The sequence below is a fragment of the Pterocles gutturalis genome, unplaced genomic scaffold, assembly GCF_000699245.1.
Source record: "Pterocles gutturalis isolate BGI_N339 unplaced genomic scaffold, ASM69924v1 scaffold29791, whole genome shotgun sequence".
In the NCBI taxonomy this organism is placed as follows: domain Eukaryota; kingdom Metazoa; phylum Chordata; class Aves; order Pterocliformes; family Pteroclidae; genus Pterocles; species Pterocles gutturalis.
The window spans coordinates 1-20,080 of NW_010103917.1; the positions used below are offsets into that span (position 1 = coordinate 1).

A 20,080-nucleotide genomic window follows, 5' to 3' on the forward strand; every position below is an offset into this window, starting at 1 on the left:
TTCTGTGATTCTGTGATTCTGTGAATCAAATTACTCTATTTAGCGTTAGACTTGAACCCAAATATCAATCTGTTATCTGAACTCTGTATTTTGATTGAATTGTCCTTTCAGGGTATAGTTTTAAGTATGAGGGATTTTGATACTGAGTATCATATGTTGTTAGCAGTGCTCTCTCCCTGAATTGACGTTTAGGAGTTTGTATAGGCTGACCATGTCTGGATACATAAAGTGTAGCAAACAGCCTTACCATTAGGAATGTAGTAGTACCTTCCTAGTAGTGGTAAGAAAAGCATGATGTTACAATTTTAAAAATTATCTTTAAAAAGAGATGTAGTTTGCCTTAGATCTGGGGAATGGTAATTCCCTGTGGAAGATTCTTTATTAGTGGAAATTATCTAAAAGAATGAAGTTGTGTAACCTTGCTTGCAGGTGTGACTAGTACCCTCGATGCTTGAAATCAATGTTCGCAGTGTGGTGATGCTTTATGTGGGTGATGATGAGGAGGATGTTCTCTCTGGAAGTATATGCTGAGTTTAGATTTTAGGTTGGATTAACACCAGAAATTACAAATTCTGTTAGATTTCAAACAGAATTTTTCTGTTCTTGGCATTGAGATGTCTGCAGTTTACAGCAACAATAGTGAACCTCAGCTGTCTGAAGTAGGATAAATATGAGTTGCAGCTTGTATCTCAGTGTCAGTGATTCATTCTAAAGGAGTGTGCTTGTGGTTATTTTGTTTCTATTTCTAGTTAATGGAAAAAACAATTTAGGAAGCCTTAATGAAGCTTGGGTTTTTATATTAGTTTAACTTACATTAGTATATCTCTTGCAATGTAATGCTCTAATTTAGTGTCTTTTTGCAGTTAATATCCAGGAAAGGCTTGAGTCGATCACTGTTCTCCGCTACTAAAAAATGGTTTAGCGGCAGCAAGGTTCCAGAGAAAAGCATAAATGAACTGAAGAATACTTCTGGTTTGCTGTAAGTAATTTCAGTCCTTACCTTTAGATCTAAAATGAGAATGTACCTTTTTTGCGGGGGTAGGGGGAGGGAAAGCCTTATTTGATGGTGTTCTGCAGAGTGAACTAAGTCAGCAGTAGTGTAAAAGACCTTGATTGGATAAATCATGAAAAGTATAAAGTACTAGAACTTAAAAAGAGGTTGAAAAACTGTTGAGTCATCTTCCTGCTAGATTTACAGTGAAGCTTTCTACGTTACAAAGAATGGACATTTTTAACAGTAATATTAATGAAAAGAAGCTCTGGTCTGCAGATTTTTTTAATTAGTACAAGCTTTTTCTTTTCTTATTCAGGTCAAACCCCATGTATAGGTGTTTTTGTTGATGTAACTATGTAATTTACAGCAGTTGAGTATTAAGTATGTTGCTTTTGCAAGTGCATTTGAGAGCTAAATTAAGGAGAATTTTATACTTTTTGCACCTGTATTTTACATTAAACCAGGTTTTAAATTTTACCAGAATATTAATTCTTTATGCTTTGTAATTTCCCTTTGTGAATGAGGATATATAATCATAAAAAGCACTCTCTTCAACTGTCTTTTCTTAACCACAGAAGTCTAAATAGTTCTTGGACGTTATGTAGCCAATGTCCCTGACACATACAGCTTTAAGTTCATATGTTGAGTGTCTTTGGATTCGTAATCAAAATGTTGTTAATTTCAGCTTTTGTATTGAATTCGTAAGCATGGTTTGCTTCCTATAAAGTTTGATTAACAAGCGTTTGTGAAAACGTATTTGATCTTCACTGAAGTGATTAATATATATTTAACTAATCAAAAGTTAGACTGATGCTTGCAGAAGACAAGGAACTTTCCCAGTGTTTTGTGCATAAGGCATTGTTTTTTAGTGGATTTTTTCTTTCAAGAGAAATAGGGAGAAATGACTACAGCAAGGTGAACAAAGTTATTTTTTTTTCCTTCTCGTACAGCTCTGTTTAGCTCTAACAGTTAATCTTACTGAGCAGTTTCAGTGATAGCTGCATACTTTTTTTTGGTATTTCTTGGCTAAAAGGAATGCTTGCTTTCAATGTTAGTAGAACAGTGAATCTTGTTAATCAGAAAGTAGGGTGTGAAACTAAGTCACATGTGGCAGAAAGGAAGCAGCTTCACTTGTCTTAGCTGTGTTTTTGGGTAAGGCTGAAGCGATGCAGTTTTTGTTCCTACTTTGTGAATAGAAATTAACATGAGAGGGGAAGACTTTATGGAGCATGTCTTGCTCTATTTATTATAAGTATGACTTTGAATTTAAATATTTGTATTTATAGGTATCCACCAGAAGCACCAGAGCTTCAAATCCGGAAAATGGCAGACTTGTGCTTTTTGGTGCAACACTATGAACTTGCATATAGCTGTTACCATACAGCAAAGAAAGACTTCTTAAATGATCAGGCAATGCTTTATGCAGCTGGAGCACTGGTTGGTACTTCACATAACATAAACATTCTTTGAACTTTTCCTAATAATCTCTAATATTTGTCTGAGGGTAACAAAATGCAATCTCTTCCCTCCACCTCCACATTTACAAGGGTCTTGCCAAATTTGCTGTGTATCTTTAGCGAATCCTAAAGTGTTCTCAAATCTATTGGCTGCTGTTTTATGAAGGGCATCAAGATCTGAATAAAAGGTGAAGACTTAATTCTTAATGTGAAATATGGAAAGGAGAATACCTAGAATGCAGCTTGGATCTTTACACTTGTAGCCTGATAACTTAAACAGGTGTGAAATAATTTTGTAGTATCTCTTTTTGGCTTTGGCAAAACACTTATTTGCCGGGAAGTCAAGACTATGTCACTATAAACATGGTATTGTACTATTTTTTTTGTTAAGACTCTTGAGGGATATAGTTTGAGTATGTCACTGCTGAACTTCACTGTAAACACATTCATGAATTTCTCTTGAGAATTAATGTATATGTGAATAAAATAATTTTCAGTAAGATCAATGGGGAAAAATATGCTATGTTTTGTGGACTTTAGTCTGGTTAACTTGATTAAATTTGAAACTTTGGAGCTATGGAAGCATTCTTGTACACTGTCCCACCTTTACATAAATGTGTATTTTTACAGTACAAACACTTGCTCTGCATTTGGATATTCTGAAAAGTTATCTTAATTCCTTAGTGAATGGTTTGTAGAGGTGTTAATTATAAATTTTTTCAACCTACAAGTCTTAGTCTTTACTTACTGCAGAAAAACTTTGCTATCTTATCTTCACCCTATAAGGAAAGAATTAAAATTTCAGAGTGCATGTTTACTAGAGTTTCCTTGGAAGCTAAGCATGTAACTTCATTTAAGCAAAATTCAGGAAACAGTCCTTACCTTAAAATAGATGGTAGTGGTACTTTATCAGAAAGATTGTTCCTGAAATAAGAAATTATCTCTTGGACTTGTAAAGCGGTACTGAATAAATGCTTCTGCATATTGTTGGGGTACCATCAGCTGAAAACTGTGTGTAACTTTCTTGCTGCTGTCTGATTAATTAGAAGCAGAGCCATTAATAGGCTATTTTAGTAAACCTTTTATGAGTTATTGTGTTGGGTGCACTTTTATATGCCAGTATCCAATTAGATGAGGATCTTGAACTAGTAGCTGTTGAAATGTGTTCCTCAGCATTTTGAGGTTTACAGTTTGTTGAAAAAACTATGGTGACAGTGAGGAATTTCTCTTGTAGGAAATGGCAGCAGTATCGGCTTTTCTTCAGCCTGGAGCTCCTAGACCATATCCTGCTCATTATATGGAAACAGCAATTCAGACCTATCGAGATATCTGCAAGTATGTTGTTTACTTTTGTACTGATCCAATGAAAGTTGAAAGACCTGGTGGCTTAACTTTCTTCCACTGCACAGTGATAGTGCCAGATGACTAAAAGATCACACATGGTGACTTTCTAAAGACTAAGATGTGATAGTTGATCTAGGATAACATGGAAGGGGATCTGTGCTGTTCTTAACAAAGTGCTTATTAAACTTGGGTATTGGATTTACCTGATAAGATTTTGGTAGTGGGGAGCCTGCAGGATTGGCTTCTGCGAGAAGACAGCACAAACTGCCCCAATGTTGGACAGAACCAGTTTTCACCCAGCTTCAAAATGGACCTGCTGGTGCCCAAGGCTGAGCCTGTCAGCAGTGCTTGTGCTGCCTCTGTGATAACACACTTAAAGGGTAAAAATTGCTGTGCAGCAGCTTTGAGAGAGGAGTGAGAAAATGAGAGAAACAGTCCTGCAGACACCAAGGTCAGTGGTGGGGGAGGAGGTGCTTACTTGCAGCCCATGGAGAAGATCATAGTGAAGCAGGTTGTCTCTGAAGCCCATGGAGGTCCACAGTGGAGCAGGGAGCCACATTGCAGCCTGTAGAGGGGACAGTGCTGGAGCAGGGGGATGTGCCCTGAGGGAAGCTGCAGCCTGTGGAGAGCAGGTTCCTGTCAGGAGCTGTGACCCATGGGGAATTCACACTGGAAGTCTGTTCCTTGAAGGACTGTGCCCTGTGGAAAGGACCCATGCTGGAGCAATTCTAGAAGAGCTGCATCTGTGGGAGGGACCCCATGCTGGAGCAGGGGAAGCACATGAGGAGGAAGAATTGGCAGAGATGAAATGTTATGAACTGACCGCAGCTCCTTTTCCCTATCCCCCTGCCCTGTTTGAGTGGAGGAGGAGGTAAAAGAGTTGGGAGTGAAGTTGAGCTGGGGAAGAAGGAGTCAGGAGAAGGTGCTTTAGTTTTGTTTTTATTTATCACTATCCTATTGTGTTATTAATTGGCAATAAATTAATTTCATCTTCCTCAAACCAAGTCTGTTTTGCCTGTGACTGTAATTGGTGAGTGATCTCCTTGTCTTTATCTCAGCACGTGAGGTTTTTAATCTAACTTTCTCCCCTGTCTTGCTGAGGAGGGGGTGCGATAGAGCAGCTTGGTGAGCACCTGGTACCCACCAAGATCAACTCAGCACAACCTGTTTCTGGCTGTTAGACTTCTCATTTATCAGTTCATTTAGCTGGTTGGATCATTTTACTTGTTATTTTTATACATACAATGTTATCCTCAAAAATATTCTCTAGCTTTGACTTTTGAAAAGCTGCTGTTACAGCAGGATAAGACAATGCGTAAATCTGCATGTGGTTGTTTTGCAGGGGATGAACTTTCATATATTTTTCTTTAAGAGGGACAAACAACAGAACATCAGTCTGATGTGATGTGGAGAAAACTTGTCAGATTTGAGGTGAAAAGTTTTCCATGGTTTATTTTGATAAATATTTATTAATACACTTATGTTTTTGCTTTAGGAACATGGTTCTGGCTGAACGCTGTGTGCTGCTTAGTGCTGAAATCTTAAAAAGTCAAAGCAAATATTCAGAGGCAGCAGCTCTTCTGATTCGTTTAACCAGTGAGGTAAAACACTTAGTAGCTTTTTCCACTCTTGTCCTCTCCCTGTTTATTTACTTACTTACCCAAGCACTTCTAGCTTGCACTCTAATTCTTGTCCTATGATATTTGCTAGCCAAAGGTAGCAAGTGAGCTGGTATAAAGCATGAATTGAAGAAAACTGTTTACACTGCAAGTAAAGAAACTAACAGTGTTACTTGTTTTCTTCCTAGTCAAGTGACTTGCTTGACTTCTTTAAATGTGCTAAATGTGCATTTGTTATCTTTGGCTTTATAATTAATTTTTCTTTGACATCTGCTTAGCTCTTGTATGGCATATTTTCAGTTTAAGAATTCATGGGTTAAAAGTGGCATGGCTTGCCACAGCTGTAATGGATACTATCCCACATGTAATCAGAAGTTATTACTGTATCTCAGCTGCTATGAATCATTAGAATCTTACTGTGTAAGTGAAAGCTAGTCTGAGCACTTCTGTAGTATTAATTGGTGAAAATTAAGCATGGAATCAGCTTCTAACAGCCCAGAAAGGATCTTGCTTGAACAAGAGTGAAACAAATGTAGTACCAATAGTAGTATAGCATCTTCTATGTAGCTTGGAGGAAGGTCTAACGGGCAGTTAGTTCTGGCTTTGTGGCCAGCTGCACCAAATGTGATGCTTCTGAGACTTTTCCTGGGGCAAATCAAGCATGAAATAAATGTGCTTAGTTCTGCAAGTTTCTCTCTATAGTGTCTTGTAGATTCATTTTTGCCCTTTCAACTTAAACATGCTGCCAAAATTAGTGAGCCCTGTAAGTTATTTAAGCAAGGAATTAAAATAGTACTGGCTCTGCATAATTATTTTATGACTTAAAGTTACAGGTAGTATGCTTGTAATGCCTTTCGTCAGTTGCAAGGAAAATCTTTGTAGCATACTATATAGGTGTCTCAGTGTTTTTGTAGTCCAGATCCATACTTAGACATCACCGGTAACATGGAGTTCTGTTTTGGTAAAATCAGGTAAATTCTGGTCAGATTGGTTGAAGTGACATAGCTGTGTCTTGGCATAACAAGAGAGGGGAGTAATAAATAAGAAACTGTACGCTATCAAGAAATCATTCTTGTTCTTGTGATACAAATTCACTAAGTTCTATTCCTCCCTCTATTTTTCCTTCATCCTGTTAAAGCTCTTTTAGACTTAATATCTGTAGGGAGAGGGAGGGGAGAAGGTAGCAGAGTGCTTCAGAGGTAAGGGTAAGTGTTAGAAACTGTAGCCTGAGTAACTGGAAAAAGTAGCAAATATTTATATTGTCACTCATACTGAAATAGGTTGATATATGAATCTCTCCACTTGAAAAAAATACCAGTGTGTTTGGTATCGAACACTATACATATAACAAAGTGAAAAATAGTTTGTCTTATTTTCTTTTATGTGTACATATAGTGTTTGTATATAAAAGAAGGTGGTGTTGGGTTGGACTTGATGATCCTTGAGGTCTTTCCAACCTTAATGATTCTAAGAAATTTCAACTTCGCAGCACTATTACAGCTTGCTTGTCCTGTTACAACAAGGCCACTGTTATCTTTCTATATATATAATATATATATAATCTTGAGGCTAATTCTTGTTTTTGCTTCTAAATAGGATTCAGATCTTCGCAGTGCACTTCTGTTGGAGCAGGCAGCCCATTGCTTTATAAACATGAAAAGTCCTATGGTTAGAAAGTTTGCATTTCATATGATATTGGCTGGCCATAGGTTTAGTAAAGCAGGCCAGGTAAGTAGTATCTTTCTGCATGGAAAACATGCCTCATATTTGATACTCTGAAAAGCATATTAAGTGTGTCATTAGTCTGGAAAAAGATGCTTGGCTTCTGATGCTTTTGTATTAGTCGGAAGTATTCAGCTCTGTGATCTTCTGAAAGTGCTGTCTGCATTGATCAGCATAGTCTTCTACTTTTGTATTTGAAGTAATGCTGAAGATCACTGACTTGAAACTTCAGTGATGTGTGTTTTCATTTCTGGGTCTCAATTTTATACACAGTGAAATAGGAGGCACTTTATATAGATAAAGGAGTGTTTTTACTCTTGAGATAGGAGTGAGTTGCAGGAGCTAGGGATTTGTTAAACTCTAAATTTATTAGAATAATAGCAAAATTTGGATACCTGTTTTTCCCAGTTGCTTAACCACATGCTTTTTAGTGGAGGTGCAGGTATATGTACAATTACTACAAGATAAACAAAAGCGTATTTTTATGGCTGCTTACACTTAATTAGCAATTAAACCAATACAAGTCACCTTGTTTTTATTTCCATTCACATTTCTGTGCAGGCAGCTCTAACTCTGTGGGAGATAAACTCAGACTTCATTGGATATAACTTGTGTGCTTTATTTCTGCCCAGTTGTGTGCTTGATTCCTGCTAAGGTTAACCACTGGAGTTCAGTTATGGGGCTGTCCCTGAACACAGTCAGTTTCAGTTTACTGATAAGCTGCAAGCCTGTGATAGAAATAAATTTGTAATGCAAATCGATAATACAGGAGGACCCAGGCATCAGAATTTTGTTTGAAACAAAACCCTGTAGTCTGGGGGGAGTGTTTTCCCAGTCTACTCAGTCTTGTTTTTTATCATCCTGGTAGGGACCAAAGAAGACATTGTTTTACTCTTGGCTTCTGTATTTAAAATCACAGATGTGAAGAATAGTAGGAGTATTCTCCTCCCCTTGGTTCTCTTCATGCGGGAGTCAGTACAATACAGTACTGACAGGAAGCTATTGATCAGAGGTTTTTTATTTATTCTTTAATCTTATTCCTTTGCCTGGAAAACTGCATACTTTTGTAAAGCTGTGACTTCGTCTTCATGTAACAGTACTCTCATTGTTTGTGTAATTCTTGTAGGGATTCTGGTTTCCAAGGTATGCTTTTTTTCAGTGTTACAGTAAATATAGGTTATTGTTTTTTTTTCCCCGTATCCTTAGAGGCACTAAAATATTAAATGCTACCGAAGAGAATTCAGCCAGGCTGCTCAGCTGCGTATTGTAATACCGTATTTTAAAGTGTCAGTAGTATCTGTTGATGTTAAGGATTTACTGCTTTTACTGTCATCACCATACCAATTTGAACCCATCTTAGATTTTTCCCATTACTGCTGTAAATAAGGGAATGCTGTTCCCTTTTTTTTTTTAGAAGCTGAGACTTGCCTCTACAGTGAATGACTATGCAGACATTCAATACCTAGGCTTGAGACTGAATGCCCAGGTCCTGATGTATGTACAGGAAAGGAACTCTGGAGCTGATTAGTCTGGGCAGAGCATCTATCTCCCAATGGCCGATGCAATTGTTAATTTTGTCTTGTATGTGCTGTAGGGCTGTGTCTTGTTGGTTTGCTTGGGATGGAGTTTGTCCCAAGTGTGTTTACCAAGCAACAATTGACTGGAAATTCGTACTGGAAGTTCTGTTATGGAAGTGAAATGAAATGTGTTAAATCTAGCTTATGTTCTGAGGCTTGGCAGTAGACCTTTGTAGGCTTTCTCAAATCAGTCCTAAAGCAATGCAGAACACTATTTGAAAAGTAGTCTCATTATTTGCTTGCTTTAATTCACTGTCTGTTACACTAGTCTGTGAAAACATGAACTTAATCTGAAGGCTAGGCTCTCTACCGTAGGAACCACCACTTCTGTGCTTAGGTTAACATTGACTAGATGCTATGAGACATGGTTCTGCAAACATTACACTTAGCATAGTGGGGGTGGTGGTAAAAAGCTTCAGTAACTTGTCTGGTTTACTGTCCAATCTTCCTAAAACTCCAATTACAATGAATGGTTAATAGGATTACTTAAGAAATAATCTTGTTCATTTTTCTTGCAGAAAAAACATGCCTTACGTTGCTACTGTCAAGCCATGCAGGTTTACAAAGGGAAAGGCTGGTCTCTTGCAGAAGACCATATTAACTTCACTATTGGTCGCCAGTCCTTTACGCTTCGTCAGCTTGACAATGCTGTGTCTGCCTTCAGGCATATTTTGATCAATGATAGTAAACAACCTCCAGCTCAGCAAGGAGCTTTTTTAAGAGAATATCTTTATGTTTATAAGGTAAATGACTTTTCACTGTCTGTATTCCTTGAGTAATCAGTAATTTTATTACTAGTAATTTTCTATTAAGTCATTACATGGTCATACCTGCTTTGTTCTAGGGCTGTTTTTTTGTCTAGTTGATGTGTTAATTTTTTACTACAGGCTTCAAAAAACCAAATGTGTTGCATCTTGTATGTATTAAGTGTGCTTCTGCTGATGGGTATTAGTGTACTGACTCTATTTATTACAGTAAAATGAACTCTTTAAGGGTCATGGCTGAACTGCAGCTTGTGATAGTTCAGTTTGTTTTAGAGGAAGTGGATTTGTTTTTTTATAATTGGCTGTAAATTTGTGAGTGATTCTGTATTGTCATATACCGTGTGCATTATGTGGCGTTTAGTGCTGATATCACCACGCAACTTGCAGTTGTGTAGTTACTGTCTTTTAAAGCTTGTAAACAGTTTCTGTGGTGTTTGAAGTTATGGTTGACCTTACTCAAGACTCATATTTGAGTCCACAGCTCCGCTGTGGTGAGTCTTGTGTAATGGTGACGGTTTAATGAATGTAGTTTATCAAATTCTAAGTTAGAGTCAAGCTTTGCATCAAATAAAGCTTGTAACAGCCTTGTAGCCACAATGGTGATTAGAATGCCCGATTAAAATAATTTTCCTTTTTCCATAAAGATTTAGTGAACTTTAAACTCATACTGAAGAAAAAATACTGCTTTAGACTGTCAAAGCAGAAGAAACTATCAAAACCGTTAATTGAAATGATTCATTACGTCTTAAAAATACCACCTGTTCAAACATTGAATGCGTATAACTTGGCTTCTTTATCGTTCAGTCATTGGTAATGTACAGCATGGACATAATGTATGTCCGTAATGGCATGACACACTGTTTTCCTCCTTTGCTCCAGAATGTAACCCAGCTATCACCTGATGGTCCCTTACCACAACTTCCTTTACCGTATATTAACAGCTCAGCAACGCGTGTTTTCTTTGGGCATGATCGAAGACCAGCAGAAGGTTAGAAAATTTTATGTAAATAGATTGAAGTCCCTTATTTATGAAACCAAAATATATGCAAGAGATGGTGTAATTTAAAAAAAAAAAATCTATCATTTATGTAAAACTAATGTGACATGGTAACTTAAATAAGATTTCCAAAGGAAAGCTTAAGGTTAGTATCTACTCACTAGATGTTTTCAGACTTTCTGTGTAAATATGAAATCTGTGCATGTGGATGTGCTGAATTCCACTGTTTTTCATAGCTGAAAAACTTCAATGCAAGTCTGTAATGAACTTCATGAAAGGGATTATTAATGCTTTAGAAAGTGATAGATGCTAGTGCTAATGCTAGAACTTAGCTTCACTTTCTTTGGATGAAATGTTTGAAACACTGATTCCTGAATGTAAAGTAAGCTGAGTGGAAATTCTTGTATAAACCGGGGCTGTACTGTAGGTTTGTAGTCTGTCATCGAGGAAAGATAATCTGTAATGAGTATACAGCGTAGCAAGCTGAAATCTTGGAATTCCACAATTTGTAAGTAGAAGTATGCTCAAATTATCCTCAGTATTGTCATCCATGTGTGTATTTCAAAATGTCTTGCAATTCACTGACTTAAATCAATTGTAACATAAAAATGACAGTGTCTGAGAAGTTAAAATATTTTAACAATACTTACCAAACTGCCAGTGCAGCCCTCTGTTGCAACTGTTGCATGCTGTTCTCATCTTCTAAGATTACCTTACTCCTACTAGGTGAAAAGCAGGCAGCTACACACGTAAGCCTGGATCAGGAGTATGACTCGGAATCATCACAACAGTGGAAGGAACTTGAGGAGCAGGTTGTTTCTGTGATAAATAAAGGAATAATACCTTCAAGCTTTCAACCAACACAGTTCTGTTTAAATCGCTACTCGGATAACTCCAGATTTCCACTTGCTGTGATAGAAGGTAAAGTTAAGATTTATACACATCAGAAATAAAGCGAGTTAGATAAATTTGTACGATATTTCTTGTTAGTGTAAATTTAAACCGATGTATGGTTTGAGTTAGGTGAACCTTCAGATTGTGTTGGAGATAGCTTGTTGTCATTGGTTTTTTTTGCACTTTTTTTTAATAGAATCCATAACTGTAGAAGTGTCCTTCAGAAACCCTCTGAAAGTTCCGCTTCTTTTGACTGACCTTTCATTGTTGTGGAAATTTCAACCTAAAGACTTCAATGCAAAGCATGGTGGAGAAACAAAAGAGCTGGTAAGGAAAGCTTCATACTTTTTTCAACCACATACAAACAGTTACAAACATTACAGTCATGAAGTGTATATTAACTTAAGTCTTCAAAGTTCTGTAGTATGAAAAAAACTGGTTTAAAGTGTAAATTTAAAGTCAAAAAAAGGGTAGCTACTGAATTTCTTTTTACATTGTTTAGGTTTTCCTAGATCCACATGGCACAAAGCAGCCAAGCTAACAAATGTACTGTAATGAGTATTGTAAAGCTTAATGCAAAGTAAGATACTTCTAACATTTCATTGTATGTGTAGTGCATCTATTTTGAGTCACAATAGCCTTGACCAGGAAGGAGAAATGACTTGCAATGCCAATAGGTATATTTTCAAATACCTCTTTCTTACTTGAGCTACTGGAGCTACTGTATGTAGTGAAATGTGTGTTCTGAAAAACTGTGCTGGTGTGACATAGGAACATCTTGGTATCTCAAGTAGAAGAAACTTGTATCAAAAATTAACGTGTTGAATGGTTTAGATGAACTACTTACTACTGTTTAACATTTCAACTAATACTGCCAAAACTTCCCTCTGAAGGACTATTCTCACATTCATATTTTAAAGGTTTTAATATGTTCTAATATTGAATATTACAGTCAATTCCTTAATAATTAGGTTTCCTGGCCAAAAGTGTTTGGAACCAGGACAGTAACGTAGTGATCTCTAAAGGTGCTGTAAGTGTTTGCCAGAGTTATAAATATAGTTTTGTATAAATAAGTCTTTCCCTTGTGTTCTGGTCTGAACTGCTGCTTTAATGGTATGATAAATACTTCTGTGTCAGTTAAATTGATTTGGAATGATTCCAATTTATAGTGATAAATCTTACATTTCTCTCAAGTAAATGTTTACTGATCTCTCTATTTGCTGCTTTAATTCAGGAAGCCTGAGAAGCTGCGTGTACGGAACCTGCTGGTCTTAATTGTCTGTAGTTTGAGACTTGTATTCCTTGAACACTTTAGGAAAGGTGTGGGAAATAATAGTTATGGTACCTTTTCTGCCTAAGAGTAATAGTATCTTAAAAGCTATTTCTTCTTTTCAGGGAATGTGTGATGACGATATGATAGGAACTGAAGCAATAACAGAATTTTTAATTAATAGTGAGGAGACAAAAGTGGTAAGTACTGGACTTTGTTTTAAGAATAGACTTTTCAGTGTTGAACTTCAGGGTGGAGTTCAGACTTGTTGTGATCTGAACTTAATGCTAGACTTACAGAAGACATTACTGATGTATGAAGTGCTGAAAGTTCTGAATCTCATCAGTGGATATAAATATAAATATCTGAAAAGAGGATGTGACAGGACGGGAAGCAGCAGGCACAAACGGAAACACAAGAGGCTCCACCTGAATATCAGTGAACACTTCTTTTTTTTCACTGGGGTGGTGACTGAGCACTGGGCACAGGCTGCCCAGACTGACTGTGGAGAGTCTATCCTTGGAAATATTAAAAGCCACTGGGACATGGTCCTGGGCAGCTGGCTCTAGGTGGCCCTACTTAAGTGGAAGAGTTGGACACAATGACCTCCAGACGGCCTTTACAATTTCAACCATCCTATGATTCTGCCTCTGTTAAAGTTAATTTTTCGTATGATTTAGGATTCTTTCCTAATGTAATGAGCATCTCTCAGCTGTGGACTAGTTTGGTAAACTAAATGTATAAGAATTTTGAATCCATGAAATGACCTGCAGTTATTGTATGCTGTTACATATGACATGACTATAAAGTAAGTTTATCAGTGAGTGTCTTTAGCAATTGGGTATTTGAATGTAATAATGCTTTTTTTTCTAGTAGCAACAACAACAAAAATTTAACATATCTTCACAGGCAAGACTAAAGCTCTTTCCCCATCAAACAGGGGAGCTACATATTCTGGGAGTCGTTTATAATCTTGGCACTGTTCAGGGTGCTGTGACATTAGATGGGATAGATCCTTCTATTGGATTGCAGACAGGTGAGTGTATTATTCCCTTCAGCTGTGTGTGCCTAGAAGGTGGAGGCATGGCTTCTGCAGAGTAGAACTAAATTCTGGTGTATAATGTTTGAGTATCATGATGCAAGGCGTTCCTTCAGGTAAGGATGTAGAAAGAAGGGAAACAACTGGAACAGGAAAAGAATGAATTGGCACCTGTAGGAATCCCCCAAGAAAGGAAGTAACCTCTACCAAACCCATACTTATTGTTCCTTTCAAATCCGGAAATTCTGAAACCATTAAAAAAAAAATTCTATCTATGCTATGTTGAATCTATAACAATTTTCAGACTCTTTTGCCATTCATTTTTCTTCTGTGTCTTTTCGCTCTGTTAGCTTTCAGCTTTTGTCTAAGTGTTGCACTGAAGTTCTTTGCATAGTTTCCCAAATTCAAATTTGGCTGATATAATTATTTTTTTTAGCATCTTGACTTTATTTTGATTCTTTGTGCTTTATATTAACATATAAAATAACATGCAATTAATAAGCCATTTATCCTTTTTGTTGAGTTGTTCATCTGAAACTGTCTCACACAGAAAATTTACTTGTTGTTGGAGGACATGGGGATTAAAGCAGATGCTTGAAAGTGTCTATAATAAATAATGAAGCTTGGTTAGCAATCTGTGAACTGGAAACCTTGGAATAAAAAACATTTGGAGAGTGTTAGCCTGTCTTTTAAGGAAAAAAAATAGTTTTGGGTGACTTTATTTTCTTCTAGCTTGACAGAAATTGGGAAAAGAAATAAATAAATCACTTTCATGCTCCATCCCCTCCCTCTACCCCCCAAATTGTAGTCAAACGATTAAAGAGAGGAGTAAGTCCACAGCAATGGATAACTGCCTGTCTGAACTTGCAATAGCAATGCACTCTGTGCAACAGTAAGCTTTGTGTAGTTCTTTGTCAGTGATGCTGCTTAATCACTGAACACTGTGTGTGCCCAATAACAGAAAAATAAAAATTATTTTTGAGATTGGGTAGAGAGCTTTGGGTCACTTCTCAGAAAAAAGTTAGGAATTACAGTTAAAAAAAATCAAACTTCAAAATAAATTGTTTCAGGAAAGTTTGTCTCCAATGGATTATCTGTACGAGGACGACAAGATTTGGAAATCCAAGGGCCTCGACTTAATAACACAAAAGAGGAAAAAACATCCATTAAATATGGACCTGATCGACGTTTAGATCCTATTATTACAGAAGAAATGCCTTTGTTGGAGGTATGTAGCTACTTTCTGTTGACAGTTTTGAGCAAATAGCTGAATCCAGAGCTCATAAATGTAATTCTAACAGTAAAGTCTTAGGCTTTGTTAATGCCTACATCTTTCCGTTTAATTTCGGATCTGTCAGTGTCAATCTTACGTTGGGCTTTTCTTTTTTTTTTCAAGTGAAATTTGAGGCCTTCAGATTAATCTTTCAGAAATTGTTCTATTCTCGTTAGAATTTTAGTTTGCAACAGCTTTTGTAGCTCCCTCAAATTTCAAGGTGAGGGGGAACAGACAAAGAAGCTTTTTTCTGTTTGCTTGCCGTTCACCTAGAATAGTTTTTCAATTTGGTTAATGAAAACACAGGGGTTTTTCTTACTAGGGGTATTAAAGTGGTCTGACTAACTGGTTAAAGACAACACTCTACAGAATAGAATATTTCAGTTGGAAGGGACCTACAGTGTTGATCCAGTCCAACTGCCTGACCAATTTGGGGCTGACCAAAAGTTAAAGCATGTTGTTAAGGGCATTGCCAAATGCCTCTTAAACACTGACAGGCATGGAGCATTGACCACATCTCTAGGAAGCCTGTTCCAACGTTTGACCACCCTCTCGGTAAATAAATGCTTCCTAATGTCCAGTCTCGACCTCCCCTGGTGCTGTCACTGGGTACCAGGGAGAAGAGATCAGCCCCTGCCTCTCCACATCCCCTCCTCAGGAAGCTGTAGAGAACAACATAGTTTAAGTGTGTTGGTGGTTGTTTTCATGCACGTTCATAACTTGGCTCAATGTTCAGGTTTTTCTTTTCTCCTGTTCTCTCCCATACAGGTGTTCTTTATAAATTTTCCTACAGGGCTTCTCTGTGGAGAAATCAGAAAAGCATATGTAGAATTTGTGAACGTAAGCAAGTGTCCTCTTACTGCACTGAAGGTTGTATCCAAGCATCCAGAATTTTTTACTTTTGGTGGAAATACTGCTGCTCTAACGCCACTAAGTCCTTCAGCTTCTGAAAACTGTAGTGCTTACAAGACTGTTGTGACAGATCCTACCTCTGTGCATACAGCACTGCTATCTTCAGCTTCTTCTGTAGACTTTGGGGTTGGCACGGGAGTTCAGCCTGAAGTAATACATGTCCCACTTCCTGATGCTGTTCTTCTTCCTGGGGCTTCGGTACAGCTACCAATGTGGCTACGAGGACCAGATGAAGAAGGTGTTCATGAAATTAACTTTTTGTTTTACTATGAAACTACTAAAAGACACTCAAAAATGTGGTAAGTTTTTGTCTGCTTTTTTCTGTCGTACTTATTAGACATATTGTAAGCATAAATGTAAATTTACTGAATTTCTCTTAATTGCTATAATAATGTAAAAGGGGCCTCTTATCTGCTATTCTAAACAATAATTTTTTCCACTATATATGATCTAATTTCCATATGAAATTATATAGCCTATACTACTTCTATGAAAGTGGTAATTATTGAAATAATTTAATAGAAGAAGCATTAATGGAATGCTGTTAACACATTTATTCCTATTTAGTTTCTCTGGAAGCATGTCTTTCTGAGGTATGGGGGGAAAAATAACTTGTAATGATAACTGTTTCTGCATGTCATAAGACAAAAGCTTGTAGTCTTTGAACAAAATATTTTTGTTCTTAGTTAAAATGTGGTTAGTAATTATATTATGATGAAAGTTATTCTCTTTGGAGGAGTAAAATACCAAGTTTGACTTGCATGCTGTCGCATAGTTCCTTTTTGGACCATTTTGAGACAGCAGACAGTAAAATTTCACACCGCAAGCTAACAAATAGTGCTTTCTTTGAACTTTACTTGAAAGTTGCCTTTTTATGTCCCTAAGGAAGCTTTAGTGTAGCAATCTAACAAACAGCCAAATTCAGAAATTAAGACTGTTTCTTTTTATCCATGTTTTTCACTCTTCTGCAAATAACTGTTTTTGCATTGCTACCTCAGAGCCACTGGAACTCATAGCTATAGCTGAGAAAAATATGCAACAGGCTTTATTCTAGATTTAGGTTTTAGCCTGCTTTTTCATTTTCTGGGAGAGAAATTTATTGTGGAGCTGTGTGTGCTGGATTTGTTTGTCTGGAGCATGTCTCTGTCCACCTTAAAAAGCAGTGCAGACTAGGAAGAGTGGATCTGTAATCAGGGCTGAGGACCTGGTGTCCTGGTTTAACCCCAGCCAGCAACTCAGCACTGCACAGCTGCTCACTCACTCCATCACTCCCACATTCCCCTGTGGGATGGGGGACAGAGTCAGAAGGGTAAAAGTGAGAGAAGTCATGGGTTGAGATAAAGGCAGTTTAATAGGTAAAGGAAAAGCCATGTGCACAAGCAAAGCAAAACAAGGAATTCGTTCACTGCTTCTCGTGGACAGGCGTGTGTTCAGCTATCTCCAGTGAAGTAAGGCTCCGTCACAAGTACCTCTTACTTGAGAAGACAAACACCATCATTCTGTCCCTCCTTCCTTCTTTCCCCTAGTTTTATTGCTGAGGATGTATTCATATGGTGTGGAATATCCCTTTGGTCAGTTGGGGTCAGCTGTCCCAGCTGTGTCCCGTCCCAGCTTCTTGTGCACCCCCAGCCTGCCTGTTGGTGGGGTGGTGTGAGAAGCAGAAAAGACCTTGACTCTGTGTAAGCACTGCTCAGCAATAACGAAAACATCCTGGTATTATCTACACTGTTTTCAGCACAAATCCAAAACATAGCCCCTTACCAGCTACTGTGAAGAAAATTAGCCCTATTGTGGTGAATGCCAGCTCACCTGGTCTCTATACTGTACAGATTCAGGATGATGGTGGGGTGCAGTGCTACTTCAGATGAGCTCTAGCCACATGGGCTGAATATCTGCTTGTGGCTGGAGCTTGTTTTCCAGGCTGATTCTGAGAAAGAAACCAAGTTGATGTGCTGTGAGACTGCTCTGTAATGGAAACCAGAGCAGAGTAAGTTGAAGATGGTCAAGGGACTGGAACAGCGGTGTGTACCTGAAATCAAAATAAAATCATCCAAATGTACCCTTTGGTATTTTAGAAGCTACAGGAAAAAATTAAATAAAGTTAACTTTTCATTTGCCTTTAAGCTAGTCTGTAGGAATAGGGAATTTGTCCCCCTACAATTTTTTTAATTCTTTTTTTAAGAACAGTACTTTTCTCCTCAGAGTCCATAGTATTTAGAAATTGAGATGTTTCAGAGGTGGAAGATGGTTGTTTGGGGAATGTATTTGTTCCCTAGTGTACTGAAGTTTCCAGGGGAACTTAAGTGATGTGATCTTGTTTAACAGCGTTCTTTGTAGACCGAGCATAGCTTAACTTCTCAAAAAATCCTTTAATTTGTGCCACTTCAAAGCTATACAGACATCTGTATATCGGTCTGAAGATTAACTGCAAACTGTTAAGTTTATCCTGTAGATTGTGACATTATGTGAAGCAGAGTTTAGGAAACCACTGATTTCTGCTCCCAGAACAAGTATCGCATGATGTTTCAGCATATTTAGTAGGTAATACATATCAAATTTTTACATGGCTCTAATGCTTCCAAAGGGAAGTTATGGGAACACAAAGCTTCTACAGGGGAAAAGCTTGTGTATTTTGATGTCCGAGAATGGAAGTTTACTAATTTTTAGAAAAACAGGAGGATAACTTTGACAAAGCGCTTGCTGGCCTAGAGGTTGAGCATATCCAGAATAAGGAAGAGTAGTGATGGCTCTAGAAGTAAACTTTTAAGATTCTCTGTTCAGGGGAATTTGTTGAATGCAGTAGTATTCTGCCTAAATGCTTTTTAGTAAGTGTTTTGCAGGAGATGTGACTAACTAGTGGGCCTTTTATGGTTTATTTACTCTATTTTCCAAAGCATGTGGTGACATTAAATAGCTTAATGACATCCCTCTGCCAATACATGTCTGTTTGCTTTCACTGTGCCAATTGTCTTAGATCTGAAATATTTGATGTATTTTTTTTGTCATGGTAACATATGACGCTTTTTGAAACTGTATTTCCAACTGTATTTTAAATTGGCTAAGAGACTGCATGTTTGAACAGCACCTTACAAATAATATAGTTTTGATAGGAAGCTAGAAAGACAGTGTCTCTTCAGTGGTTGAAAGGAAGAAATTGTCTAATAGCCGTGATATTGATGACAGACAAAAGCTAAACTTCCTGATGGCAGGGTCTGGACAGCAGTGCTGGTTGTTCAGAATGTCTTTTTTTTTTTTCTTTCCTTCCTTCCTAGTCATAGAGTATTAAGGCACACTGCAGTTATTTGTACTAGCCGGTCTCTGCATATTCGAGCTACTGTCTGCAGAAGTAATGCTCTTGAAGGTGAAGAAGGCAGAGGGGACAATCTGCTGGTGTTTGTGGATGTAGAAAATATCAATACTGTAAGTTCTTATTTTTAGTAATAATACTGTTCTAAAGCTCAGCAGACGTGTGTCAGCAGTAGAACCAAGACTTAAGCAAAAGGTTTTTTTTACAACTTTGCATGTGTATCATTCCAGGTACTGTTGGGAAGAGTACTAACATAAAGTTATATCTTAACTCTCTGGAAGTCTGCTGTAACTGTCTCTATCCTAAGCAAATCCCAGTACTGTAGTTTGGAGTCTCTTTTCTTTTAGGAAGTCTTAGTTCAAATTAATGGACGTTCTTGATGATCACAGCTTTCAAGGTAGTTCTGAATGAGACAACCTGTGCCCCTGACAACCTTGCGGTGAAAACACTGGTAGAATTAGTGGTAACATGAAGTCAAAATTTAAGGTCCAGCTTGAAGGAAGTTTGTGTTTTCATTTGTCACCAAACTCTAAAAGATGATTTTTTTTCCCCCCAAATGTAATCCAAATATGAATGTTTGTTTTGATCTGATCTGTTGAGTTAGCAAAGCAGATGAAAATATTTCAGTTTTTCATGCCACACTAATTTAAATTTACTCATTTTTTTGGTAAAGCTGCTCCCATTTTTTCAACCACAAAGCAAGGTAATTGAATCCTCTGTTTATAGAGTTCGTAGGCACTTAGCTGGTAGTGGAGTCACTGAGCTGATTTGTCATTTTGTTTTAAAGGTGTGTACACTCTGGTTTTTCTTTGGCTACTAAAGTGAATATTGTCCACTCCCTCCTTGAGGAGGAAGGGATGTTTTATGAAGTACTTAACCAAATTAACAGAACATTTTGGGAGACTTAATTT

General features: G+C 37.4%; 1 protein-coding gene across 1 annotated transcript in view; it reads left to right on the plus strand.

Annotated features, from left to right (window-relative positions):
• Positions 1-863: 863 nt before the first annotated feature.
• TRAPPC8 (trafficking protein particle complex 8) overlaps positions 864-20,080 on the plus strand; it is a gene marked incomplete at its 5' end in the record, with an annotated part of 37,515 nt that continues 18,298 nt past the window's right edge. The window contains 14 exons of the mRNA XM_010086896.1: positions 864-979; positions 2,281-2,431; positions 3,686-3,786; positions 5,291-5,396; positions 7,011-7,142; positions 9,232-9,456; positions 10,357-10,465; positions 11,201-11,395; positions 11,565-11,695; positions 12,764-12,838; positions 13,548-13,674; positions 14,748-14,905; positions 15,719-16,161; positions 19,135-19,282. Of these exons, the coding sequence (XP_010085198.1) occupies positions 864-979; positions 2,281-2,431; positions 3,686-3,786; positions 5,291-5,396; positions 7,011-7,142; positions 9,232-9,456; positions 10,357-10,465; positions 11,201-11,395; positions 11,565-11,695; positions 12,764-12,838; positions 13,548-13,674; positions 14,748-14,905; positions 15,719-16,161; positions 19,135-19,282 (2,217 nt within the window). The remainder of the gene's footprint in view (positions 980-2,280; positions 2,432-3,685; positions 3,787-5,290; positions 5,397-7,010; positions 7,143-9,231; positions 9,457-10,356; positions 10,466-11,200; positions 11,396-11,564; positions 11,696-12,763; positions 12,839-13,547; positions 13,675-14,747; positions 14,906-15,718; positions 16,162-19,134; positions 19,283-20,080) is intronic.